The following is a 26,011-nucleotide window of genomic DNA, read 5'->3' as shown; positions in this document are numbered from 1 at the left end:
TACCTTGTGAGAGTTTAGATTATTTAGTGGCCCAAGGAAGCTAGGAACCCCTCTGCACCCCTATTTGGTACAAGCAGAGCTTAGCATGTATCCCAATGAATGCACTGGATTTCTGTCCATCAAGATGATTTATTAACCCTTATTTCCCCTTTATGGAGACCCTTTTGTTCCGTTGCCCAGGAGATTTGGCTCTGGCATCCTGCGGCTCCCCCAGCCTCTCCTGCATCAGCTCTTCATTCAGTCTCAGCTTCCTATCCACCTCACTGCGCAGCCGTTCCACCTCCTTACCCAGGCTCTGTTCTATGTAGTGACGTAGTGGGGCTGAGGATAAATGTGCAGATATTATATAGCCATTGCCTGTACTTTCCAGCCTGGCCCCTTCCCACACCATCATACTTACAGCTATATCATTTATTGTCAGCTTATTCATAAAGGCGTAGTTCACCTTTACATTAACTTGTAGTATGTTATAGAACGGCTAATTCTAAGCAACTTTTCAATTGTTCTTCATTATTTATTTTTTTATAGTTTTTGAATTATTTGCCGCCTTCTTCCAACTCTTTGCAGCTTTCAAATGGGGGTCACTGACCCCGGCAGCCAAAAAACCATTGCTCTGTGAGGCTCCAGTTTTATTGGTAATTGTTACTTTTTATTACTTATTTTTCTATTCAGTCCCTCCCCTATTTATATTCCTGTCTCTCATTCTAACCACTCTCTGGTTGCTAAGGTAACGTGGACCCTAGCAACCAGACAGCTGCTAAAACTCCAAACTGGAGAGCTGCTGAACAAACACTGAAATAATTAAAAAAAAACTACCAATAATAACAAATGAAGACCAACTGCAAACTGTCCTTGAATATTACTCTCTACAGCATACTAAGAGTTAACTCAAAGGTGAACAACCCCTTTAAAGTGGCCATACATGTCCTGAACAAGACTGGATTTAGCACTCAAAGGGTTAGTTCACCTTTGACTTTTTGAACTTTTTTAGTATAATGTAGAGAATGATTTTCTGTGACAACTTGCAATTGGTCTTAATTTTTTATTTGTTGTGGGTTTTTGAACAATTTAGCTTTTGTACAGCAGCTCTCTAGTCTGGAATATCAGCGGCTACCTGGTTACTGTCCAATTTACCTTAGCAACCAGGCTGTGGCTTGAATGAGATTGGAATATATATTCTAGGGGGGCTGAATAGAAAGATAAGCCATAAAAAGGAACAATAACAATAAAATTGTAGCCTCACAGAGCAATAGATTTTTGGCTGAGAGCAGGAAAGAAGCAGAAGTCGTCGTCAAATAATTCGGAAACTTTAAAAAAAAAAAAAAAAAAAAGGAAGACCAGTTGAAAAGTTGCTAAGTGTTTGCCGTTTATAGCCAATTAAAAGTTAACTCACAAGCCCTTTAAAGCTTCTGTTTCTGACCTCTAATATCCGTTTATGTCCATTTTCATGTGTTACTGGCACTTACTCTCACTGTCTGCTCCGGGCTGTTTCCCTTCCTCCAAATCCAACTCCTTGCTCCCTTCATCAGGTTGCGTAGAGCCTGCAGAAATATGAGTGTCAGTTCTAACGGCCCCTAAAGCCCAAACATCGATCTTGCCCCCATATGATCTCCTTGAGGTGGGGGATATTGGACTGATATCCTAGGGAAAATGGTCAGATTGGCTTGTCGATATGGCCCTCGCCCCAATGGCCTTTATCCTCATCACTGTAATCTGTTTGGCCCTAGGATATCAGTCAGATATTGGTCGGGTAAGCCCATTCTAGAGCCCCATACACGGACAGATAAGCTGCTGAATCGACCCATGTATGGCCACCTATAGAGACCTACCTTATTACCTATCACCTCTGCTTACACTCACCGTTCACTGCTACACTGCATTCTCCCTTTTCTTCTAAGGCCGTCGCCTCGCTGCTAATGTCAGGCCTTGGAGACTCTGCAAGAAAGAAGGAAGGAACCACGTTCTCAAGTTTTCTCTACCATAAATCCAGTGATCCAAAATGGGCCAGATACCGAACACTGATATTCAGCTAATTCTCTCTTCTAACAACCTCAGTAAATCTGGCCTTTCAAGGATAAGTAATGGAGTCTGATATTCTCCAGGTTGGACAAAACATTAGAAACCTCAGATAACTTCTTGTTCTTTTGCTTAAAAAGTTAAAAAAAAAATCAGTTCAGCCCTCTGTCTTTCTCCTGACCGTTCCTGTTCAGAAAGTGACCAGTAGGCGGCACTGTTGTTACAGAATTCATTCCTATTAACAGTACCTAGCAATGGCAAGGTTTCTAATGAAACACCTTATTGCCCCATGTAATCAATCCACCCCCTAATGTACCCTGGCACCACCTGCTGCCCACAGAGCACTTACCTTGCTCTCTATCTGATGCCACTTCTGCCTCTGCCATTCCTTCATATAAGATGGAGAGATCCAGATGCACCTACAGAAGGGGGAGAGCAGATCAAGCCTTGGCACAACCATCCTGTATGCACACACTGACTGCTATATTAAAGGGGTGGTTCCCCTATCAGCTACCTTTTAGTATGTTATGGAATGACCTATTCTATGCAACTTTTCAATTGGTCTCCATTATTTAGTTGTTATAGTTTTTTAATTATTTGCCTTCTTCCAATTCTTTGCAGTTTTTAAATGGGGGTCACTGACCCCGGCAGCCAAAAACTATAGCCCTGCGAGGCTCCAGTTTTATTGTTATTGTTACTTTTTGTAACTTTCTTTTCTATTCTCCTATTCATATACCAGCCTCTCATCCAAACAACTCCCTGGTTGCTAAGGTAACTTTGATCCTAGCAACCAAATAACTGCTGACACTCCAAACTGGAGAGCTGCTGAACTGAAAATGAAATAACTAAAAAACTAAAAACAATAAAAAAATTAAGACCAATTGCAACTTGTCTCAGAATATTACTCTCTACATCATACTAAAAGCTCTATAAAGGTGGGAATGAGTACCTGGGGTGTAAAGACGTATTTATAGAGTTTGAAGTGGCGGAAGTAAGTGTTCATCATGTAACTGGATATCTGGAGAATCTGCTGCTGTGTGAAGAGTTCCAGGCTGAATGGAGGCCGCTGGGAAAATAATGGCAGAGAGGGATATAAGGGCTGCTAATTATTAGCACTGGCTAAAATGGTGACACCCATGGGTGCTATGTGGAGGTTGGCACACACTCACATGGACAGAGTGGCACAGAAGTAATTCCTTGAAGTATTGGTAACATGCGTCGATGTTACTCAAAGGGGTATCTGTAATGGAAACGAGAGGGTTAAGTGATGCACAAATAGGCGAGGAGAAAATGTAGGTATAATAAGGGTATAACAGCACCCAAAGGTGGGCACCTAACAAAGGAAAAATAACAAAGAATGTCAAGGTGCTGTTCAGCCTACCAGTACAGGCGGCGTGGGTTTCCTTTACAATGGAGAAGAGACAGGAGGTCTGCTCTCTGTTAAACCCACAGTCCTGGCAGAACCTCACAGTATAATAGTACAGGTCCAGTATCACTGAGGCCCGGGGGTCGGATGCATCACAGTCCAGATGCAGTATATGGGAGAGAGCCCTGCGCATAGGAATACAATTGCCATTAGATGCAGGGATAGAGCTCAGTTGACCAATCAGAAGCAGGCAAAGTATCCCATGGGAATGTACCACACAAACCACAAGGTGCTTTTCTCATAAAACTGTGTGCAAACAAGGGTTAATATGTGCATTTGCCACAGGCAGTATTGTATTTAGAAAAGAGTACTGGTGAGGCTCAGTAGGGCAAAGAGAGAGAAGCAGCTGTGCTTAGTGCTGGCTCAGGCAAAGGGAAATCTACAATCATTTACCTGTGAATGTCATCGGCACCCTTTGCTTTCTCCAAGGTCTCTACATCGTGCAGCGAGAGATCCCTCCTGTAGCAAAAAGGGAGGAAGAAACCATGGTCTTGGGGGGGTTTGTGCTATTACCTGGTAAGGTGCTAAGGCTGTAAGGAGTGTGAGGGTGCGGGTGTGTGAGGGTGTGTCAGGGTGCGGGTGTGTGAGGGTGCGGTGTGTGAGGGTGCGGGTGTGTCAGGGTGCGGGTGTGTGAGGGTGCGGGTGTGTCAGGGTGCGGGTGTGTCAGGGTGTGTCAGGGGTGCGGGTGTGTGAGGGTGCGGGTGTGTGAGGGTGTGTCAGGGTGCGGGTGGTGAGGGTGCGGGTGTGTGAGGGTGTGTCAGGGTGCGGGTGTGTGAGGGTGCGGTGTGTGAGGGTGCGGGTGTGTCAGGGTGCGGTGTGTGAGGGTGGGGGTGTGTGAGGGTGGGGTGTGTGAGGGTGCGGGTGTGTCAGGGTGCGGGTGTGTGAGGGTGCGGTGTGTCAGGGTGCGGGTGTTGTGGGGTGCGGGTGTGTCAGGTGCGGGTGTGTCAGGGTGCGGTGTCAGGGAGCGGGTGTGTGAGGGTGTGTGAGGGTGGGGTGTGTGAGGGTGCGGGTGTGTCAGGGTGCGGGTGTGTGAGGGTGCGGGTGTGTCAGGGTGCGGGTGTGTGAGGGTGCGGTGTGTCAGGGTGCGGGTGTGTGAGGGTGCGGGTGTGTCAGGGTGCGGGTGTGTCAGGGTGCGGTGTCAGGGTGCGGGTGTGTGAGGGTGCGGTGTGTCAGGGAGCGGTTGTGTGAGGGTGGGGGTGTGTGAGGGTGCGGGTGTGTGAGGGTGGGGGTGTGTGAGGGTGGGGTGTGTGAGGGTGGGGGTGTGGGTGTGTGAGGGTGCGGGTGTGTCAGGGTGAGGGTGAGGGTGCGGTGTGTCAGGGAGCGGGTGTGTGAGGGTGCGGTGTCAGGGAGCGGGGTGTGTGAGGGTGCGGGTGTGGAGGGTGTGTGAGGGTGGGGGTGTGTGAGGGTGCGGGTGTGTGAGGGTCGGTGTGTTGTGGGTGTGTGAGGGTGCGGGTGGTGTGAGGGTGTGTGAGGGTGTGTGAGGGTGGGGTGTGTGAGGGTGGGGGTGTGAGGGTGGGGGTGTGTGAGGGTGTGTGAGGGTGGGTGTGTGAGGGTGCGGGTAGGGTGGAGGGTGGGTGGGTGTGATGGGGTGCGGGTGTGTCAGGGTGAGGGTGAGGGTGCGGTGTGTCAGGGAGCGGTGTGTGTGAGGGTGCGGTGTGTCAGGGTGCGGGTGTGTCAGGGTGCGGTGTCAGGGAGCGGTGTGTGTGAGGGTGCGGGTGTGTGAGGGTGTGGGTTGTGTGAGGGTGTGTGAGGGTGGGGTGTGTGAGGGTGCGGGTGTGTGAGGGTGGGGGTGTGTGAGGGTGGGTGTGTGAGGGTGCGGGTGTGTGAGGGTGCGGGTGTGTCGGGTGCGGTGTCAGGGAGCGGGTGTGTGAGGGTGTGTGAGGGTGCGGGTGTGTGAGGGTGCGGTGTGTGAGGGTGGGGGTGTGTGAGGGTGGGGGTGTGTGAGGGTGGGGGTGTGTGAGGGTGCGGGTGTGTGTGAGGTGCGGGTGTGGTGAGGGTGCGGGTGTGTGAGGGTGCGGGTGTGTGAGGGTACGGGTGTGTGAGGGTGGGGGTGTGTGAGGGTGCGGGTGTGTGAGGGGTGGGGGTGTGTGAGGGGTGCGGGTGTGTGAGGGTGCGGGTGTGTGAGGGTGCGGGTGTGTGAGGGTGCGGGTGTGTGAGGGTGTGTGAGGGTGCGGGTGTGTGAGGGTGCGGGTGTGTGAGGGTGCGGGTGTGTGAGGGTGCGGGTGTGTGAGGGTGTGTGAGGGTGCGGGTGTGTGAGGGTGCGGGTGTAGTGAGGGTGGGGGTGTGTGAGGGTGCGGGTGTGTGAGGGTGGGGGTGTGTGAGGGTGCGTGAGGGTGGGGGTGTGTGAGGGTGCGGGTGTGTGAGGGTGGGGGTGTGTGAGGGTGGGGGTGTGTGAGGGTGCGGGTGTGTGAGGGTGGGGGTGTGTGTGGGTGTGTGAGGGTGGGGTGTGTGAGGGTGCGGGTGTGTGAGGGTGGGGGTGTGTGAGGGTGCGGGTGTGTGAGGGTGTGTGAGGGTGTGTCAGGGTGCGGGATTGTAAAGGTCCCCATACACAGGCTGATTGTAGCTGACGATATCGGTCCCTTAGACAATTCAGCAGCTTATCAGCCTGTGTAGGGACACAAACTCCTGGCCTGCCCGACCGATATCTGGCCTGAAATTGGGCAGATATCGATCGGGCAGGTTAGAAAATTTAGTTGGATCGGGGACGGCATCGGCTCGTTGATGCGGTCCCTGAAACGACTGTGCCTATTACCGGTGCTCTAATTCGATTCTTTGTCCTCAGGGCCAAACGACCGAATTAGCCTAAATTCACCCGATATCCCCCACCCGTAGGTGGGGATATCGGGAGAAGGTCCGCTCGCCAAACGTGTATAACCACCTTAAGGGTGCAGGTGTGTAAGGGTGTGGGTGTGTAAGGGTGCAGGTGTGTAAGGGTGTGGGTGTGTAAGGGTGTGGGTGTGTAAGGGTGTGGGTGTGTAAGGGTGCAGGTGTGTAAGGGTGTGGGTGTGTAAGGGTGTGGGTGTGTAAGGGTGTGGGTGCTATCAGTAAGGAGGTGTATGGCTGAGAAGGGTGTAAGGGCAGGGAGGGGGTGTGAGGATGAAGCTGATTAAAGGGATACTGTAATGATTTTTATTGGGTACTTTTTCATTTCTAAATAAAACTGTTACATCAAATAATTCCCTCTAAACTTTTATTCTGGAACCAACAAATGTATTTGTAGCTGTAATATTGGTGTGTAGGCGCCATCTCAGTGCATTGTGCCTGAGTCTGAGCTTTCAGCCAGCGCTACACATTAGAACTGCTTTCAGCTAACCTATTGTTTCTCCTACTCCCATGTAACTGGAGGAGTCCCAAGCCGGACTTGGATTTCTTACTATTGAGTGCTATTCTGATACCTACTGGGAGCTGCTATCTTGCTCCCTTCCCATTGTTCTGCTGATCAGCTGCTGGGGGTGAGGGGGGGGGATATCACTCCAACTTGCAGCGCAGCAGTAAAGTGAGACTGAAGTTTATCAGAGCACAGGTCACATGGCTGTGGCACCCTGGGAAATGAAGAATATGGCTAGCCCCATGGGAAAAACAGATTACAATGCAGGATTCTGCCGGAGAAGCTCTATTAATTGATGGGGTTTTGGTCCCATTTTCCCCATAGCAGTATTGCTTTAAGGAGGAGGAAGAGGAGTAAGTGGGGGGGGGGGGGGGGGGGGGGGTGACTTTTACCAGAGGCAGATTTGTGGTTTTCTTCTTTTTATCTGAAATGACAAACAAAGGAAGCAGTCATAATTATATATATTATTATATATTACATTATATTTCTGTGTGTGTAAGTATATGTCATGCGTACTCAATCTAATTGAATGAGCTGTAAGCAAAGAGCTGATTGGTCTGACAGACTTACCGACAGTAGCACCTCGGTTCCGGGTCTCCGGTATCCGATCTCCCCGGACATTATTTTAACCTTTTCACTCTCCGCAGCGTCCCATCTCCAAGACGACCGGCCGCTGACCAATGGCCTTCCCTTTCGCCATAGACTCCACCCCTTCAAGAACTGGCAAATATCTTTAGGTACTACAGTCGGGCTCACGGATCACTGAGCCAATGAAAGAAGCGCTTTATGTGATTAGCAGCTCTCCGCGCCCATAGGATTTCCGCAGACTATTGGGGGGCGGGACCTGTCATTTGGCTTTCCTGTAGTGACGAAAGTCTTGACTGCGCGATTTGCGCATGTGTGAAGGGAGGTTGGTCACATCCGGGATTTCTGGGAGGAAGATGGCGGCGAGGGTAAGATGGGAGCAAATATAGGAATTGATAGAATGAAATAGGCAGGGGAATTAGTAGCTAATGCAGAATGGGAGTGAGGGGGGCAGAGAGACAGAGTCATAACTGAGGTAGCAGGGAGTCTGCTGAGCCCGGGCTGTGAGGGAGGCGCTATATAGGCTGATACTAGGGGCGGCAGCAGGGAAGGTAGGCTCTCTGTGGGACACTCACTCGCCTGTCCGTCTTATAGTCACAGAGATAAAATAAGGGGCATATTATAATGTGGAATAATCTAGTGAATATATATATACATCATCTCCCTGCAGCCCTCCGGCTGTTCATCTCCCTGCAGCCCTCCGGCTGTTCAACTCCCTGCAGCCCTCCGGCTGTTCAACTCCCTGCAGCCCTCCGGCTGTTCAACTCCCTGCAGCCCTCCGGCTGTTCAACTCCCTGCAGCCCTCCGGCTGTTCAACTCCCTGCAGCCCTCCGGCTGTTCAACTCCCTGCAGCCCTCCGGCTGTTCAACTCCCTGCAGCCCTCCGGCTGTTCAACTCCCTGCAGCCCTCCGGCTGTTCAACTCCCTGCAGCCCTCCGGCTGTTCAACTCCCTGCAGCCCTCCGGCTGTTCAACTCCCTGCAGCCCCCCGGCTGTTCAACTCCCTGCAGCCCTCCGGCTGTTCAACTCCCTGCAGCCCTCCGGCTGTTCAACTCCCTGCAGCCCTCCGGCTGTTCAACTCCCTGCAGCCCTCCGGCAGCTGCACATTGAGATGTAGTGTGAGAGGGAGGCAGAGGTATACATGGGCATATTGAGACATGCAGGGGAATACATGGGCAGGGGGGCAGATATAGATATGGAGAGATGCAGGGGAATACATGGGCAGGGGGGCAGATATAGATATGGAGAGATGCAGGGGAATATATGGGCAGGGGGGCAGATATGGAGAGATGCAGGGGAATACATGGGCAGGGGGGCAGATATAGATATGGAGAGATGCAGGGGAATACATGGGCAGGGGGGCTGCAGGGGAATACATGGGCAAGGGGGGCAGATATAGATATGGAGAGATGCAGGGGAATACATGGGCAGGGGGGCAGATATAGATATGGAGAGATGCAGGGGAATACATGGGCAAGGGGGCAGATATAGATATGGAGAGATGCAGGGGAATATACATGGGCAGGGAGGCAGATATAGATATGGAGAGATGCAGGGGAATACATGGGCAGGGGGGCAGATATAGATATGGAGAGATGCAGGGGAATACAGGGGCAGGGGGGCAGATATAGATATGGAGAGATGCAGGGGAATACATGGGCAGGGGGGCAGATATAGATATGGAGAGATGCAGGGGGAATATACATGGGCAGGGAGGCAGATATAGATATGGAGAGATGCAGGGGAATACATGGGCAGGGGGGCAGATATAGATATGGAGAGATGCAGGGGAATACAGGGGCAAGGGGGCAGATATAGATATGGAGAGATGCAGGGGAATACATGGGCAGGGGGGCAGATATAGATATGGAGAGATGCAGGGGAATACAGGGGCAGGGGGGCAGATATAGATATGGAGAGATGCAGGGGAATACAGGGGCAGGGAGGCAGATATAGATATGGAGAGATGCAGGGGAATACAGGGGCAGGGGGGCAGATATAGATATGGAGAGATGCAGGGGAATACAGGGGCAGGGAGGCAGATATAGATATGGAGAGATGCAGGGGAATACATGGGCAGGGGGGCAGATATAGATATGGAGAGATGCAGGGGAATACAGGGGCAGGAGGGCAGATATAGATATGGAGAGATGCAGGGGAATACATGGGCAGGGCAGGGAGGCAGATATAGATATGAAGCATAATACATAAGTAGAGAATGGAAATCAGATACAGGTGGGGATATGAAGACGGGTGAATACATGGTATGAGAAGGTAGGCAGGAATAAGTATGGAGAGATGCAGAGGAAAGTGAGAAGATGAGAGATTGTAGAGATGTAAGAGGGGTTCACGGGAGACAGCGAGGCAGAGAGTGATGGGCAAATAACTGGAAAAAGCAAAAAAATCAGAAATGTGGAGGAAGTGACAGAGGGGAGAAAGCTTTGGGATGGAGAGGAAAGAGGCGAAGAGATAGGGAGTCAGAGGGGGAGGAAGAGAGATTGAGGGGTGACAGATAGATGAAGAGGAGGCAGAAAGGGAGGCCAAAAGGTGAAGAAGGAGGCAGAGAAATGCAGACATGAATGGGGCAGTGATATTAATGAAGAGAAATTGAGAAGGAGACACAGGTGGAGAAGGAAGAAACACTGAGTGGGAGAGGGAGACAGAGGTGGAGAAGGAAGAAACACTGAGTGGGAGAGGGAGACAGAGGTGGAGAAGGAAGAAACACTGAGTGGGAGAGGGAGACAGAGGTGGAGAAGGAAGAAACACTGAGTGGGAGAGGGAGACAAGTGGAGAAGGGAGAAACACTGAGTGGGAGAGGGAGACAGGTGGAGAAGGGAGAAACACTGAGTGGGAGAGGGAGACAGAGGTGGAGAAGGAAGAAACACTGAGTGGGAGACAGGTGGAGAAGGGAGAAACACTGAGTGGGAGACAGGTGGAGAAGGGAGAAACACTGAGTGGGAGAGGGAGACAGGTGGAGAAGGGAGAAACACTGAGTGGGAGAGGGAGACAGGTGGAGAAGGGAGAAACACTGAGTGGGAGAGGGAGACAGGTGGAGAAGGGAGAAACACTGAGTGGGAGAGGGAGACAGAGGTGGAGAAGGAAGAAACACTGAGTGGGAGACAGGTGGAGAAGGGAGAAACACTGAGTGGGAGACAGGTGGAGAAGGAAGAAACACTGAGTGGGAGAGGGAGACAGGTGGAGAAGGGAGAAACACTGAGTGGGAGAGGGAGACAGGTGGAGAAGGGAGAAACACTGAGTGGGAGAGGGAGACAGAGGTGGAGAAGGAAGAAACACTGAGTGGGAGAGGGAGACAGAGGTGGAGAAGGAAGAAACACTGAGTGGGAGACAGGTGGAGAAGGGAGAAACACTGAGTGGGAGACAGGTGGAGAAGGGAGAAACACTGAGTGGGAGAGGGAGACAGAGGTGGAGAAGGAAGAAACACTGAGTGGGAGAGGGAGACAGGTGGAGAAGGGAGAAACACTGAGTGGGAGAGGGAGACAGGTGGAGAAGGGAGAAACACTGAGTGGGAGAGGGAGACAGAGGTGGAGAAGGAAGAAACACTGAGTGGGAGAGGGAGACAGAGGTGGAGAAGGGAGAAACACTGAGTGGGAGACAGGTGGAGAAGGGAGAAACACTGAGTGGGAGACAGAGGTGGAGAAGGGAGAAACACTGAGTGGGAGACAGGTGGAGAAGGGAGAAACACTGAGTGGGAGAGGGAGACAGGTGGAGAAGGAAGAAACACTGAGTGGGAGAGGGAGACAGGTGGAGAAGGGAGAAACACTGAGTGGGAGAGGGAGACAGAGGTGGAGAAGGGAGAAACACTGAGTGGGAGAGGGAGACAGGTGGAGAAGGGAGAAACACTGAGTGGGAGAGGGAGACAGAGGTGGAGAAGGGAGAAACACTGAGTGGGAGAGGGAGACAGAGGTGGAGAAGGGAGAAACACTGAGTGGGAGAGGGAGACAGGTGGAGAAGGAAGAAACACTGAGTGGGAGAGGGAGACAGGTGGAGAAGGAAGAAACACTGAGTGGGAGAGGGAGACAGAGGTGGAGAAGGGAGAAACACTGAGTGGGAGAGGGAGACAGGTGGAGAAGGGAGAAACACTGAGTGGGAGAGGGAGACCGAGGTGGAGAAGGAAGAAACACTGAGTGGGAGAGGGAGACAGAGGTGGAGAAGGAAGAAACACTGAGTGGGAGAGGGAGACAGGTGGAGAAGGGAGAAACACTGAGTGGGAGAGGGAGACAGGTGGAGAAGGAAGAAACACTGAGTGGGAGACAGGTGGATAAGGGAGAAACACTGAGTGGGAGAGGGAGACAGGTGGAGAAGGAAGAAACACTGAGTGGGAGAGGGAGACAGAGGTGGAGAAGGGAGAAACACTGAGTGGGAGAGGGAGACAGGTGGAGAAAGAAGAAACACTGAGTGGGAGACAGGTGGAGAAGGGAGAAACACTGAGTGGGAGAGGGAGACAGAGGTGGAGAAGGGAGAAACACTGAGTGGGAGAGGGAGACAGGTGGAGAAGGAAGAAACACTGAGTGGGAGAGGGAGACAGGCGGAGAAGGAAGAAACACTGAGTGGGAGAGGGAGACAGAGGTGGAGAAGGGAGAAACACTGAGTGGGAGAGGGAGACAGGTGGAGAAGGGAGAAACACTGAGTGGGAGAGGGAGACAGAGGTGGAGAAGGAAGAAACACTGAGTGGGAGAGGGAGACCGAGGTGGAGAAGGAAGAAACACTGAGTGGGAGAGGGAGACAGAGGTGGAGAAGGGAGAAACACTGAGTGGGAGACAGGTGGAGAAGGGAGAAACACTGAGTGGGAGAGGGAGACAGAGGTGGAGAAGGGAGAAACACTGAGTGGGAGAGGGAGACAGGTGGAGAAGGGAGAAACACTGAGTGGGAGAGGGAGACAGAGGTGGAGAAGGAAGAAACACTGAGTGGGAGAGGGAGACCGAGGTGGAGAAGGAAGAAACACTGAGTGGGAGAGGGAGACAGAGGTGGAGAAGGGAGAAACACTGAGTGGGAGACAGGTGGAGAAGGGAGAAACACTGAGTGGGAGACAGGTGGAGAAGGGAGAAACACTGAGTGGGAGAGGGAGACAGGTGGAGAAGGGAGAAACACTGAGTGGGAGAGGGAGACAGGTGGAGAAGGAAGAAACACTGAGTGGGAGAGGGGTGGAGAAGGGAGAAACACTGAGTGGGAGACAGGTGGAGAAGGGAGACAGGTGAAAAGCAGTGAGATGGAGAGGAGAGAGTGAGGCAGACAAATGCAGACAGGAATTAGGCAGTGATATGGAATGGGAGAAAGGAAGGAAAAGTGGAGAAGGAAAAACACTAAGGAGGGTGAGACGGGAAAACACTAAGGGTGAAGACACACGGAGCTACTAGTAGCAGCTACTAAAATAGACAATGCTCATCATTTACTGATAATTGTCTCTGTGTGTGTTTTAGCAGAGGCAATTCTCAGTATTGTCTATGGCAGGAGATTTTCTGGTGTTTAGTAACTCTGACAAGTAGCTACTACTAAGTAGCTCCGTGTGTCCACCTTAAAGAGCAGAGAGGGAGGCATAAACATCAGAGATTTTGCGAGGGTGGTAGATGGGCAGAAGGAGACATTTATAAGGGGCACATACAGGGGAGAGGGAGATGGCTATAAGGGGCACATACAGGGCAGAAGGAGATGGCTATAAGGGGCACATACAGGGGAGAGGGAGATGTTTATAAGGGGCACATACAGGGGAGAGGGAGATGTTTATAAGGGGCACATACAGGGGAGAGGGAGATGGCTATAAGGGGCACATACAGGGGAGAGGGAGATGGCTATAAGGGGCACATACAGGGGAGAGGGAGATGGCTATAAGGGGCACATACAGGGGAGAGGGAGATGGCTATAAGGGGCACATACAGGGGAGAGGGAGATGGCTATAAGGGGCACATACAGGGGAGAGGGAGATGGCTATAAGGGGCACATACAGGGGAGAGGGAGATGGCTATAAGGGGCACATACAGGGCAGAAGGAGATGTTTATAAGGGGCACATACAGGGGAGAGGGAGATGGCTATAAGGGGCACATACAGGGGAGAGGGAGATGGCTATAAGGGGCACATACAGGGGAGAGGGAGATGGCTATAAGGGGCACATACAGGGGAGAGGGAGATGGCTATAAGGGGCACATACAGGGGACAGGGAGATGGCTACAAGGGGCACATACAGGGGAGAGGGAGATGGCTATAAGGGGCACATACAGGGCAGAGGGAGATGTTTATAAGGGGCACATAAGGGGAGAGGGAGATGGCTATAAGGGGCACATACAGGGGAGAGGGAGATGGCTATAAGGGGCACATACAGGGGAGAGGGAGATGGCTATAAGGGGCACATACAGGGGAGAGGGAGATGGCTATAAGGGGCACATACAGGGGAGAGGGAGATGGCTATAAGGGACACATACAGGGAGAGGGAGATGGCTATAAGGGGCACATACAGGGGAGAGGGAGATGGCTATAAGGGGCACATACAGGGCAGAAGGAGATGGCTATAAGGGGCACATACAGGGGAGAGGGAGATGGCTATAAGGGGCACATACAGGGCAGAAGGAGATGTTATAAGGGGCACATACAGGGGAGAGGGAGATGGCTATAAGGGGCACATACAGGGGAGAGGGAGATGGCTATAAGGGGCACATACAGGGGAGAGGGAGATGCTAAGGGGCACATACAGGGGAGGGAGATGGCTATAAGGGGCACATACAGGGGAGAGGGAGATGGCTATAAGGGGCACATACAGGGGAGAGGGAGATGGCTATAAGGGGCACATACAGGGGAGAGGGAGATGGCTATAAGGGGCACATACAGGGGAGAGGGAGATGGCTATAAGGGGCACATACAGGGGAGAGGGAGATGGCTATAAGGGGCACATACAGGGGAGAGGGAGATGGCTATAAGGGACACATACAGGGGAGAGGGAGATGGCTATAAGGGGCACATACAGGGGAGAGGGAGATGGCTATAAGGGGCACATACAGGGCAGAAGGAGATGGCTATAAGGGGCACATACAGGGGAGAGGGAGATGGCTATAAGGGGCACATACAGGGCAGAAGGAGATGTTTATAAGGGGCACATACAGGGGAGAGGGAGATGGCTATAAGGGGCACATACAGGGGAGAGGGAGATGGCTATAAGGGGCACATACAGGGGAGAGGGAGATGGCTATAAGGGGCACATACAGGGGAGAGGGAGATGGCTATAAGGGGCACATACAGGGGAGAGGGAGATGGCTATAAGGGGCACATACAGGGGAGAGGGAGATGGCTATAAGGGGCACATAGATTTGGAGATGAGAGGATGAAGGTATACTTGCCTACTTGCTCAAATTGTCAAATTGATCCTTACAAATCGCTCTCTGTTTGGCAGAGGTGAAGAGGCCATCGGCAGGCATTTCAGTAGCAAGACACTGGCACCGTCTGTGGTACTAAGAGTCGTCCAGTAGTGTCCGATATCTGACCGCCATCATGTCAGGGGCCGGAAGTAAGCGAGCCTCGAGCGACAATGGCTCTGGCCCTTCAGAAAAGAAACCAAATCTTGAAGCCAAGACGCCCACTACTTTAATTGAGCCCATACGACTAGGGGGCATCTCCTCAACAGTAAGTACCTGCCAGTTTTATTTTTTTCTTTAAATAATAGAATATTAGAATCAAAAGAAAATCTAAGTTTCTTATACCGATATTGGTGCTGGGATGTAAAGTTAAGTAGAATTATATTTTAGTTAATATTTATGACGTAGTGATACATGTCGCCAACATCATTACATAAATCCTGTACTGTGGGAATATGAGGGTACAGAAGGGCATTATGGGACCTTGATATTATTAAGCCATTGGTTTAGGGCACATCAAGCAGAGAGTTCATCATGCCCTAAACAGGAATCATCTGTGGGGCAGGGACTTCATTATGAGGCATAGATATTATACTGCCACAGGTCTAGTTTTACAGGGGATGTTCACCTTTAAGTTAACGTTTAATGTGTTATAGAATGGCCAGTTCTAAACAACTTTTCAATTGGTCTTCATTTTTTATCTTTTATAGCTATTGAATTATTTGCCTTCTACTTCTGCCTCTTTCCAGCTTTCAAATATGGGTCACTGACCCTGGCAGCCAAAAAACAAATCCTCTGTGAGGCTACAGTTTATTGTTAATTTTTATTACTTATCTGTCTGTTCAGCCCCTCATGAATCAGTCACTCTTTCAAACCACTCTATAGTTACTAAGGTAAATTGGACCCTAGCAACAAGACAGCTGCAGAAATTCCAAACTGGAGAGCTGCAGAACAAAAAGTAAAATAATTAAAAAAAACTACCAGTAATAAAAAATGAACACCAATTGCAAATTGTCTCAGAATAGTGCACTCTACATCAGTATACTCCCAACTGGGTTAATTGCAATGCTGATCTCCCAATCCCATACATTATCCCTGCAGGAGGAGATGGATATGAAAGTCCTGCAGTTCAAGAACAAGAAACTGGCGGAACGCCTGGAGCAGAGGCAGGGCTTTGAAGATGAACTCCGGGAGAAGATCGAGAAGCTGGAGAAAAGACAGGCTACTGACGACGCTACTTTGCTCATTGTGAACCGTTATTGGAGCAAGGTGGGTTTTGGGAGACCCTAAACCAGGGGTAGGGAACCTACGGCTCGGGAGCCAGATGTGGCTCTTTTGATGGCTGCATCTGACTCCCTGCCAAATCTAAAATAAAAAAAATAATGTGGGGCGTGGCCTGCGCTTAGCGGATAGAAGACGTGTTCTATGCCTTAGAACACATCTTCTATCTGCCAAGCGCAGGCCACGCCCTCCTCCGCGTCCGGCACCGGCATCCTTACCGGGTTGCACTTGAACCAGGGTCCAGGGAACTGAGAGGGACATTGGAGCAGAAGCCTGTCACGCTTGAATTGAAAATAAAATGTGGCCAATATGTCTCTACAAAGAGAAGCCAACTGTGCGCTGTGCTAGGTAGCCCTCTAGTTATACCACTAACAAGCCATATTGAACAGCTAAAGATGACACCCACCCTACCTTGCCCCGCAGCATCCGCGGCCTTCGGCCTAGTTCCCGTCGGCCATTGTATGGCTCTCACGGAATTACATTTTAAAATATGTGGTGTTTATGGCTCTCTCGGCCAATAAGATTCCCAACCCCTGCCCTAAACGCACCCAAGCTTTTCTTTCCTGTGCTCCCTCTTTGGTTTTCCACCTCTCATCTTTGGTTTTTTGGTTTGTTCTGGCAGCTGGATGAGGATGTTCACGTGCTGCTAAAGCGTTATGATTCCGAGCCAAGTAAGCAGAGTGCTGCGCCTAGCGCTGCTACCGAGGAACCAGAGAGTGCCAAGGAGACTGCCATGGAAACAGACGAGAGTGCAGAGGGCTCACAGCCCCCACCAACCCAAGAAATCAAAGGTAAGTGGAATGTTAGAATTGACTATATCGGGAAATAAAAGCTTGATTGGAAAGACAATTCTAAGCAACTTTTCAGTTAGTCTTCATTATTTGTTTTTCATACATTTGAATTATTTGCCTCTTCAGATGGGGGTCACTGACCCCGGCAGCTGAAAAACTATTGCTCTGTGAGGCTACAATTTTATTGTTATTGTTACTTTATATAACTTATTTTCTATTCAGGTCCTCTCCTATTCATATATCAGTCTTTCATTAAAACCACACCCTGGTTGCTAAGATAATTTGAATCCTAGCAACCAAGTAGCCGCTGAAACTCGATGCTGGAGAGCTGCTGAACAAAAATGGAAATAATTAAAAAAAACAAAAAACTACAAATAATAAAAAATGAAGACCAATTGCAAATTGTCTCAGATTATTTCTCTCTACACCATACTTAACCCCTTTAATAGAGCGCCATGTTTATAAAATTCCCCTACTCTTTCTGCTGCTTAATTAATCATCTCAATAGAGAGTAGAGAAGCAGCTTATCCCTTCTTTACCTTTATGCACTTGGCTGTTTAACTTTTATCCCTCTGTGTGGCTGTTTCTTCCCATAATTTTTTTTTTAATTCCAGCAGCTTCCCCGGAACCTCCCCCCGCTCCTCCTTTCTCTACCGGAGCGTTGCCAGAATCTTCTTTGACCTTCTTAGCCACATTAGCCCACTGTACCAAAGAGGAGATTGAGCTGAAGCTTCAAGAACGCATGGAGTTTAGCAAGAAGGCTGTATCCTGTGTTCTGGAAACTTCTAACAAGCTCCACTGCCGAACGGAAGAGCTATGTGACCGAATCCACAAAGGCGGTAAGGGGGCGAGAAATGGGCCATTAGGGTCAGTAGTAGTAAAAATTAACCTGCTTTTTACATTCACCCAATACGTTTATTGATGATGTTGGACCACAAAATCCAGCAACAACTGGAGGCTATTGGTGGGATCCTAGAAGGCTATAGGTTGCTCACCTGTGCGTTAAGATCAGCTCTTTGACTCCAGGCACCAATTTTTCATTTGGCAGATTTCGATCACTTGGGGGAATCGCCTAAAAAACTGAACAAAGAACTTATCACTGAGAACCGTAGGCTGCAGGACCTCGCTACTGTGCTACAGGAGAAGCATCACCGACTCTCCCTGCAGGTAGGGGTGCAAGGCCGTTGTAGAGGGGAGAGACCTGATAATACAATAACTGATTTTTAATAGGTGACAATTTGCTTATCAGCGCATCTTTGGGGCATAGGTTGCTTGTCCCCCATTTGGAAAGTCAGTCTGTGTGTTTGTGTAGTTTAGTGTTGGACTGGCCCACCAGGATACCAGGAAAACTCCCGGTGGGCCCAGGTGTAAGTGGGCCCTCCTGCTCCTGAGCATTTGGCCTGTTTCATGGTCATTTCCTATTTTTGAATGGGAAGGAAGAGGAGAAATAGATGGAAGAATAGATACTGTAAATAAAAGAGACTAGGAGAATAAAGAGGTTGGGTGGGGAAAGGAGGAAATATACTTTGAAGACCTAGGGTCTAAGGTTTTCTTGTGGGCCCCTGAGTTCCCAGTCCGACACTGGTGTAGCTAATGGGATGCACAGTCTTTACACGGCAGTGAGGTGGGCTAGCATATTATAATCCACTTTAATCCACAGAGAGCTGCTTTGGCATAGGCATCTCTTTGTTGCCAACATTTTAAATGGGCCTCAAAACACATTATGGTTATTTATATGCTCAAGTCAGTAAATAAGTATTCACCCTCAAACAGGTCCTCAGGCTGTACCCACTGCTTTGGGCCCACTTGGCAGGACTTGGAGCAGTGTTGTAACTACTGCTTTATATGTAACCTGCATTATCATGTTGTAAACCTTCAATTATCTTTTAGCATCATGAGCTCCAGGACCGTGCAACTTCAACAGAGACCAAGGTGTCCGAGATGGAGAGGACCATTGAGGACCTGCAGTGGGACATTGAGAAATTACGCAAGCATGAACAGAAGCTAAACCGTCATCTGGCAGAGGCCCTGGAGCAGGTAGGAATGGAAATATACCCCAACAGCATTCTGTCTGCTTCTGAACTGGGTCACTGAGGCATGAAGTCTGCATTGTAGCACACGTAAGGATGAACAGTACAGATACACATTAGCATCACTATTGAATATATATGCTCAATACTTTTTGCTGGTCAGATAACCAATGCATTTTCTGGCAGCTATGCATTTGCTAAAGCCATTACAATGCAAGTTAACAAAGAGTGGTTTTGGGTGCTTTGGGGCTTAAACACACAGATCGCTGCATGCCCAATTGGCCATTACCCTAATACTATGACTTGTACTGTGGAACTGTGTGTGCATTGCCAAATAAAATTGCATAGGATTGGCATAGTCTTTTTAACACATATATATTGAATTATATACACACTTTATGTTCTGCAGATTGGCTCTTCCACAGTTTTTAATTTAAAGGAACAGTTCACTGTAAAAATGAAACTGGATAAAATGTATAGAAATATTTGTAATATAGTTAGGCAAAAATTGAATCTATAAGGGCTGGAGTGAGCAGTTGTCTAACAAAATAGCCAGAACACTACTTCCTGCTTTCAGCTTTCTGACGTCTTAATTAGTCAGTGACTTTAGGGGGGCCACATGGGACATAAATGTTCAGTTAGTTTGTGAGCACACAGGTCGTATTTGAATGCAAAGTTGCTTATTTGTCTCTCTCACTAGCTAAATTCTGGATACCACATCTCTGGAAGTTCTGGAAGTTTCCAGGGAGGACAGACTACCCTAAGTATGCAAAAGGTAACTTAGATTGAATTCTCTCCTTGCCCTAACTCACCTTTTCCTTTGGGTCAGCATTCTAAGATCTTGAACTACCCCCTCTGATATAGTATTCATCTTTCTTCTGATTATTAATCAGTGACATTCCCTAATTATCTCCGTTAATTAAACCTTTCCTAGTTTGAAATGTTGAATGCAGAACTCGATCAGAACCAGGAACTTGCAAACAGTCGGATTTCCGAGCTGGAAAAACTGCAGAATGAACTACAGGCAGCTGTCAGGCTAAAGGAGAAGCTAAAGGTAAATAGTAAACTCTGTGACTTGAGCCCAAGGCATAATATCATGTATTTGGTATTTACTCTTGCTCATCCTTCCATTGCTTTTTCTTGCCGGTTCGTGGTCTACCCTAGCTGGACCTGCGGACATTGCCTGAGGAAGCGGTACGAAACACGCAGGATTTCCGCTGCTTGCAGTCTCAATTCTCTCTCCTGTACAATGAGTCTCTGCAAGTAAAGACCCAGTTGGATGAGGCCCGAGCGCTGCTGTTAAGCACCAAGAACAGCCACCTGAGACAGATTGAACGCATGGAGGTATGGCACAAGGGGGCCCAGGGCTTGGCGCACTATGCAGGCTTAGAGCAAGGAAAGGGATTCCAGTCTGTAGCCTTTTCCTTTTAAAGGGTAACATTATTCCTGATTCTGTAAAGGGATTCTGAACGATAAACATGACCTGCTTGTCTCCTCCTCACTCATTACCTTCCTCCTCCACTGAAACGCTCTGCCCTGTCCCATAAAACACTGTCAGCCTCCAGGCTTTCTTAAAACTCACCTTTTCATTCAAGCCTATAACCTAAGCGCTCAGCAACTTGATTACCCACTGAGCACCCCTACTTGTTGCTCACACACTCACTATCCAATGGTGTTCACCTCTTTCTCTGCACTTACTGTCACTTTACCAATCAACATGAACTCACTTAAACACTCTCCCTCTTAGAATGTAAGCTCTTGCGTGCAGGGCCCTCTCCCTATTGTCTCCAATCAATAATCCAATATATGTTAACCGTTTGGTCTTGTTGTACCCCTTTACTAAAAGTTCTGCGTTAAATAATGGCACAATATAAATAATAATAATAAACTCTACCTTATAAATCCACATTCTGGGTTTCTAAGGTAGCAATTTTTAGGTTGGAGAGAAGCATAGTAGTCAGATGGATCATTTAAATAAAGGCAGAGACCACTCTGTGCTTGGAGGACATTGCTTATGTTGTATCCACCCTATCAGATGCAGTCAGTTCTTGTTTTTGTTTCAGAGCGAGGAGCTGTCTGTACAAAAGAAACTGCGCACTGAAGTGATCCAGTTGGAGGATACGCTCGCCCAGGTGCGCAAAGAATATGAAATGCTGAGGATAGAGTTTGAGCAGAACCTGGCAGCCAATGAGCAAGCAGGTAAGAGCAAAGCGTGTCATGTAGCGGAACATGATGGTAACCACAGGACACAGCACATGGCCCCAATGTTTGCTCACATTCGGTATCCTTGCCTTTATCAGGTCCTATTAATAGGGAGATGCGGCATCTCATTGGAAGCCTCCAAAACCACAACCACCAACTGAAGGGAGATGTGCAAAGATACAAGCGCAAGGTGCGAGATTCCCAGGCAGAGGTGAGCAAGGTGAGAGGGGCTTCCCCAGAGTGACCTATTGCAGCTGGCATGAATGGAAACTGCCCGGGGCCTAGAACCTGTTCCGCTGTTTGATACTGGAATGGGCACGTGCTGAAAAAATGGCTATAAAGCAACAGTTTTATTTCAAGGGTTTGTCTAGGGAACCAAGATCAGCTTGAGAGCTGAACATTCCACAGATATAAGTTTGCGTTTTCAGATCATGGGAAAGTGAGTCCCTGACTGTATTATTACAGCAACCTTTCTTCTTTTATACTTTGTAACTGATGATTTGCCCCTCTTATGGTTCCCGCTTTATCGCCCCTTGCTTTCCCAGCTGCGTTTTCAAATCGGCGGACCACCCTGTCCTCAGCCTGGATCTTCAGGATCGGAACCAACGACCCCCGTTACTGTCAAAGAGGAAGAAGTAGAAGTGAAGAAAGAACCCCTTGCAGTCGTGCCACGAGAGCCTGAGACTCCCACTACCCCTGAAGTAAAAAAGGAGGAGGAAGAGCAAAAGAAAGAGGCAGCAGAGCGGACCAAAGCCCGGGAGAGGGAGGCGGAACGGGAGCGAGACAAAGATCGGGAAAGAGACAAGGAAAAGGAAAGGGAGCGTGAGAAAGACAAGCAGAAAACAGATGAGAGCAAAAGGAAAGACTGCGACATTCTGAAACAGCTCCGGGCAGAGCTCAAGTAAGAGAACTTTTCCTTCCCAGTTATTGCACATTGCCGATTCCCCCCGCCAACTGCTGCCTGCTTTCCATTCAGTCCTTCCCATTGGATTATTCACATAATCAGTTGTCTGCTTCCCTGCTTCTGTTTATAAACTGTTGCAATCCAACCAGCCAAATTTATCAACCCTTTACATTTAACACACTGCCTCCCACCCCATTCACATGACTGTTCATGTTCCTTTTCAGGAAGGCCCAGGAGAGCCAGAAAGAGATGAAGCTGCTGCTCGATATGTACAAATCTGCCCCCAAAGAGCAGAGAGACAAGGTGCAGCTGATGGCAGCGGAGAGAAAGACCAAGGCCGAGGTGCGTCTCTCTGACCTACAAATACATGCGTGGCTGATGGTTGCACTGTTGGTTATCTACGTGTTTCTGATTGGTGCAGGTTCTTGCATTCTGATTGTGTACATGTATTATAGAAGGGATTATATCATGCACTCTGTGCCTGTTTCTGCCTTTCTATTGCAGATGGAGGAGCAGCGCACGCGGGTGCAAGCTCTTGAGGAGAAAGACAAGAGGGAGAGGAAGAAACTTGCAGATGAAGAAGCACTGAGGAAAATTAAGATGGCTGAGGAACAAATAGACCATTTACAGAGGAAACTGACTGCCACCAAACAGGTAAGAGACAAAGGGGCTGTTTAGGAAATACAGACAACTTAGCAGACTCAGGAACACTGGGGGTAAAAGGCTGCTCCCACTAGGAGTAAAGACACATAGTAATTGTGTCACAATTTAACTCTGCTTTGCTATTTTAATGTGTTTCATACAGCAAGGAAGTGTAAGGATAAGCACAAGGGATACTTCCAGGCAGCCACGGACAACAGGGCCAAGACCTAAGTCTGCCCACCTTGGGGCTCATTTATCAGTACTGGGTAAATTTGCCTATGGACTTTAACCCATAGGGACATTTATGTGAATGACTTTTTTTTTAGCCAGCTACAGAAAAAACAATAAATACAACAGTTTGGTTGCCATGGGTTACTGCCCACAGGCAGATTTGCCTATCGTTGATGAATGAGCCCCTTTGTGTTAGTCCCACAGTGCTGGATTCCTGCTCCTAAGCGCCAAAGGGCTCTTGATGCTGTCTAAACAGAGCAATTAACTCCACCCTGGCCCTGTTCCCTATGTCATTTGGCCTATGGAATTCCTGGTAGAAATAAATATTAACCCTGCCTATTTCATTTCTAAACGCAGGAGGAGGAGGCCTTACTGTCAGAGATGGACGTGACGGGCCAGGCGTTTGAGGACATGCAAGAACAGAATATTCGTCTGATGCAGCAGCTCCGTGAGAAGGACGACGCCAACTTCAAACTGATGTCCGAGAGGATCAAATCCAACCAGATACACAAACTCCTGAGGGAAGAGAAGGAGGAGCTGGCTGAGCAAGTGCAAGGGCTGAAAGCCCAGGTAGGTACTTGCTACATGCAAAATGGGTCAAGAAAGGAACCAATACTTTCTGTATTTGGGTTTTGCTGTCAGTGGGGGTCTGTGGTACTTTTCCCATTTCTTTGTTCTCTATGGGTCATTTAAAGTGGGTTAATGGATCTTTGGCCACTAGAGGGAGCCTTTTGCCATACTGTTCACTTTACATCGCTACTGCTTGGTGCCAAAAGGTGTGTGTTATTATTATTATGTAACACTGTTGCTGTGTGTGTCTCAGGTGGATGCTCAGCTGTTACAGGTACAGAAACTGGAGGAGAGAGAGCGCCTCTTACACACGTCTTTGACTTCCATTGAGAAGGAAGTCACTCTTAGAACACAGTCACTGGAACTGAACAAGAGGAAGGTAAGCGACCTGAATTATAATTTATAATTATGCTCATTGCTGATGCTTCTGATTCCTCTGCTAAACAAGAGCTCATCGTATTGCGCCATTATAACTATATACATTTATGTTGCTTTCTAGGCAGTCGAGGCAGCCCAGCTCGCCGAAGACCTGAAAGTGCAAATGGAGCATGTAGGGGAAACGCTTAGGGATACCCAGAACTTTGTATGTGAGAACCGAAGCGCTAAAGAAAAGGAGTCCTTTAGTCTCAAAAGAGCTCAGGTAAGAAGCTTGACCCACAGAGAGTGCCTTATTATCCGGCCCATTGGGTGTGTTTCACTTATTCAGGGGTTTGTGCCTTTACAGGAGGATGTATCTCGGCTGCGAAGGAAACTGGAAAAGCAGAAGAAGATGGAGGTTTATGCAGATGCTGACCAAATCCTACAGGAAGAGATTAAAGAGTACAGGGTAAGTAAGGGGCAGTGGGTCGGGCAGGGCACTTAAGACTATTTATTAGTTGCTTTGAGAACATCAAGTTGGAATAAAATCCGCAAAGAGCGAATGGCCCTGGGTTTGTAATGGCTCCGGGTCAGCTCTACAGACAGGAAGAGGCTATAGCAATAATGTGGTGGTTAGAAAGAAATGCTTTGCAATGTGTTCTGGGTACTGACACTTTCTCCTTCTCTCCCTTCCTCTGTACTTCCCACCCCTTCGGCACTTCCAGGCCCGACTCACTTGCCCTTGCTGTAACACTCGGAAAAAGGACGCCGTCCTCACCAAGTGCTTTCACGTCTTCTGCTTCGAGTGCGTGAAGACCCGATACGAGTCCCGGCAGCGCAAGTGCCCCAAGTGCAACGCAGCCTTCGGAGCCCACGACTTTCACCGGATTTACATCAATTAAGGGGCGACGCGGTAGGCTCTGCGATTAACATTGGCACAAGGTGCATCCGTTTGGACCGTAATGTGATGGAAGTCCGTGATTGGTTACCCAAACAAACTGATGCCCCAGTATCTGGCAATCCCACCAATGGCTGGGATGTACTCCTCAGTCACCCTCATTTTAAGGGGTTGGACAAGGATCCCCATGAATGGGGAGAGGGGGAGAAGTGGGCAAGTAATGTCTGTTCAGAGTGGACAATAAAGAGACCCGTAGGACCAAGCTGTTTGGCGGAACCTTCAGTGTTGTGAATTTGTGCGACTGGATCGGTGCGACTGGATCTAAGAGATTGCACTTTTTTTTTTTTATATCACACAGTAGCGCCCAGCCGCTGGGGCATGTGGAACACAACTGCTCGGTGCCGTGCTTTTCTTGTTTACAGCCTTGAATGACAGAAGAAGCCCTATGTTCCCAACCAGGCAGCCCGTTCCTATAATATAAGCCTCCGACGTCATGCCTGCGGAACTATTTTATTTAAAGGGGAAGTTCACCTTTCTAGTATGATGTAGACTGCCATTGTCTACATGGTACTAAAAGTTAATATGACTGTGGGGTTCATGGCACACTATGCGTATATCAGCCAGCTGACGAGCCCATAGCAACCTGCCCCTGCTCCCGCTGACTTAAATGGGTTACTGGTGACAGCAGGGACATGGCCATGTTTTCAGGCCCACACTTGTATTTCCGTCTGTATCTTATTTAAGTCAATGGGGAGTGAAAGCTGGCAGTCTTTTCATGTGACTGCAGCGGCCTCTGGCTCAGTAATGCACTGCGTGCCGTAACCCTGGAGTCTAAAAGCCTGAATGTCATTTGCAGTACCACTACTTACCTGTTCTGCTGGGCGGCGATCGTTTGCCTTAGGCTTCCATAGAATAAAGCCACTCGTTAAGATAAATGCCACTAGCTGATTTTGTGTTATCTCTTGGCTGATACATCCCACCGCAAACTGTAAGTAGCACAAATGTCTTTTTCCCCAGAAAGTGTTTAGTTGCCCTTTATTACTTGCCCAGTTTAGAACAGTGTCAGGGCCATGCAGTTTAGGCTCCAGCTGCAGTGTTGGTTGCCACAGGCTACAGCGCCGGCCTCCATTCCTGCCCTGTCTAGTTACGTTGTGTATAGAGAAATATGCCCTGTAGCCCCCGACTCATTATGTCTAGGTCTGAATACCTTCTCCCCTGCCTATTTATTCCAGAACAGTGGCCTTTTTGTCTCGTGTATGTGATGTAGTGTCCTATAAGGCTGCGGCCACGTGGGGCTGATTCTGGGACATAAACCGCGTTTACCCATAGTTCTAGAACCCGATCTGTGTGGCGTTAGCCTTAGTCTCCTGTCCCTGCCAATGCAGAGCCTCTG

The 26,011-nt window shown here is 49.1% G+C and overlaps 2 protein-coding genes across 4 annotated transcripts; one reads left to right on the top strand and one right to left on the bottom strand.

The window, feature by feature from the left end:
• Positions 1–109: 109 nt before the first annotated feature.
• On the bottom strand, positions 110–7,502 carry ccdc189 (coiled-coil domain containing 189). The gene is made up of 10 exons (XM_002940583.5): positions 7,341–7,502; positions 7,163–7,194; positions 3,836–3,901; positions 3,398–3,567; positions 3,186–3,256; positions 2,966–3,082; positions 2,366–2,435; positions 1,861–1,935; positions 1,467–1,541; positions 110–321 (listed from the first exon to the last, which is right to left on the bottom strand). Exons 1-10 carry the CDS (start codon positions 7,389–7,391, stop codon positions 140–142), a joined length of 909 nt encoding a protein of 302 aa, XP_002940629.2. The 5' UTR covers positions 7,392–7,502; the 3' UTR covers positions 110–139.
• Positions 7,503–7,619: 117 nt separating this feature from the next.
• rnf40 (ring finger protein 40, E3 ubiquitin protein ligase) lies at positions 7,620–25,554 on the top strand. Of its 3 annotated transcripts, none has more exons than XM_004918105.4 (20): positions 7,620–7,723; positions 14,751–14,980; positions 15,814–15,981; positions 16,616–16,784; positions 17,402–17,623; positions 17,833–17,951; positions 18,675–18,821; positions 19,515–19,589; positions 19,749–19,868; positions 19,979–20,158; positions 20,878–21,013; positions 21,115–21,236; positions 21,562–21,917; positions 22,145–22,262; positions 22,425–22,574; positions 23,151–23,363; positions 23,617–23,742; positions 23,863–24,003; positions 24,088–24,189; positions 24,446–25,554. In XM_004918105.4, exons 2-20 carry the CDS (start codon positions 14,849–14,851, stop codon positions 24,620–24,622), a joined length of 2,973 nt encoding a protein of 990 aa, XP_004918162.1. In that variant the 5' UTR covers positions 7,620–7,723; positions 14,751–14,848; the 3' UTR covers positions 24,623–25,554. The 3 variants fall into 3 exon arrangements, with proteins under 3 accessions (XP_004918162.1, XP_004918163.1, XP_002940628.1); XM_004918106.4 differs by having other exon boundaries at positions 17,399–17,623; positions 21,115–21,227; XM_002940582.5 differs by having other exon boundaries at positions 17,399–17,623.
• The last annotated feature ends 457 nt before the right edge of the window (positions 25,555–26,011 follow it).

The sequence above is a fragment of the Xenopus tropicalis genome, chromosome 9, assembly GCF_000004195.4.
Source record: "Xenopus tropicalis strain Nigerian chromosome 9, UCB_Xtro_10.0, whole genome shotgun sequence".
NCBI lineage: Eukaryota > Metazoa > Chordata > Amphibia > Anura > Pipidae > Xenopus > Xenopus tropicalis.
Note: the sequence above shows the minus strand (reverse complement) of the source record. Positions and strands in the feature narration are given on the sequence as shown.

Bases quoted from the DNA above. Each gene is read 5' to 3' on its own strand.
- ccdc189 (XM_002940583.5), bottom strand. From the start codon at position 7,391: ATGTCCGGGGAGATCGGATACCGGAGACCCGGAACCGAGGTGCTACTG. The intron at 3,902-7,162 runs GTAAAAGTCACC...TTTTTGCTACAG, and splicing joins AAACCACAAATCTGCCTCTG to GAGGGATCTCTCGCTGCACG. The intron at 3,257-3,397 runs GTAGGCTGAACA...TTTCCATTACAG, and splicing joins AACCCACGCCGCCTGTACTG to ATACCCCTTTGAGTAACATC.
- rnf40 (XM_002940582.5), top strand. From the start codon at position 14,849: ATGTCAGGGGCCGGAAGTAAGCGAGCCTCGAGCGACAATGGCTCTGGC. The intron at 19,869-19,978 runs GTAAATAGTAAA...GGTCTACCCTAG, and splicing joins GGCTAAAGGAGAAGCTAAAG to CTGGACCTGCGGACATTGCC. The intron at 22,575-23,150 runs GTAAGAGACAAA...TTCTAAACGCAG, and splicing joins AACTGACTGCCACCAAACAG to GAGGAGGAGGCCTTACTGTC.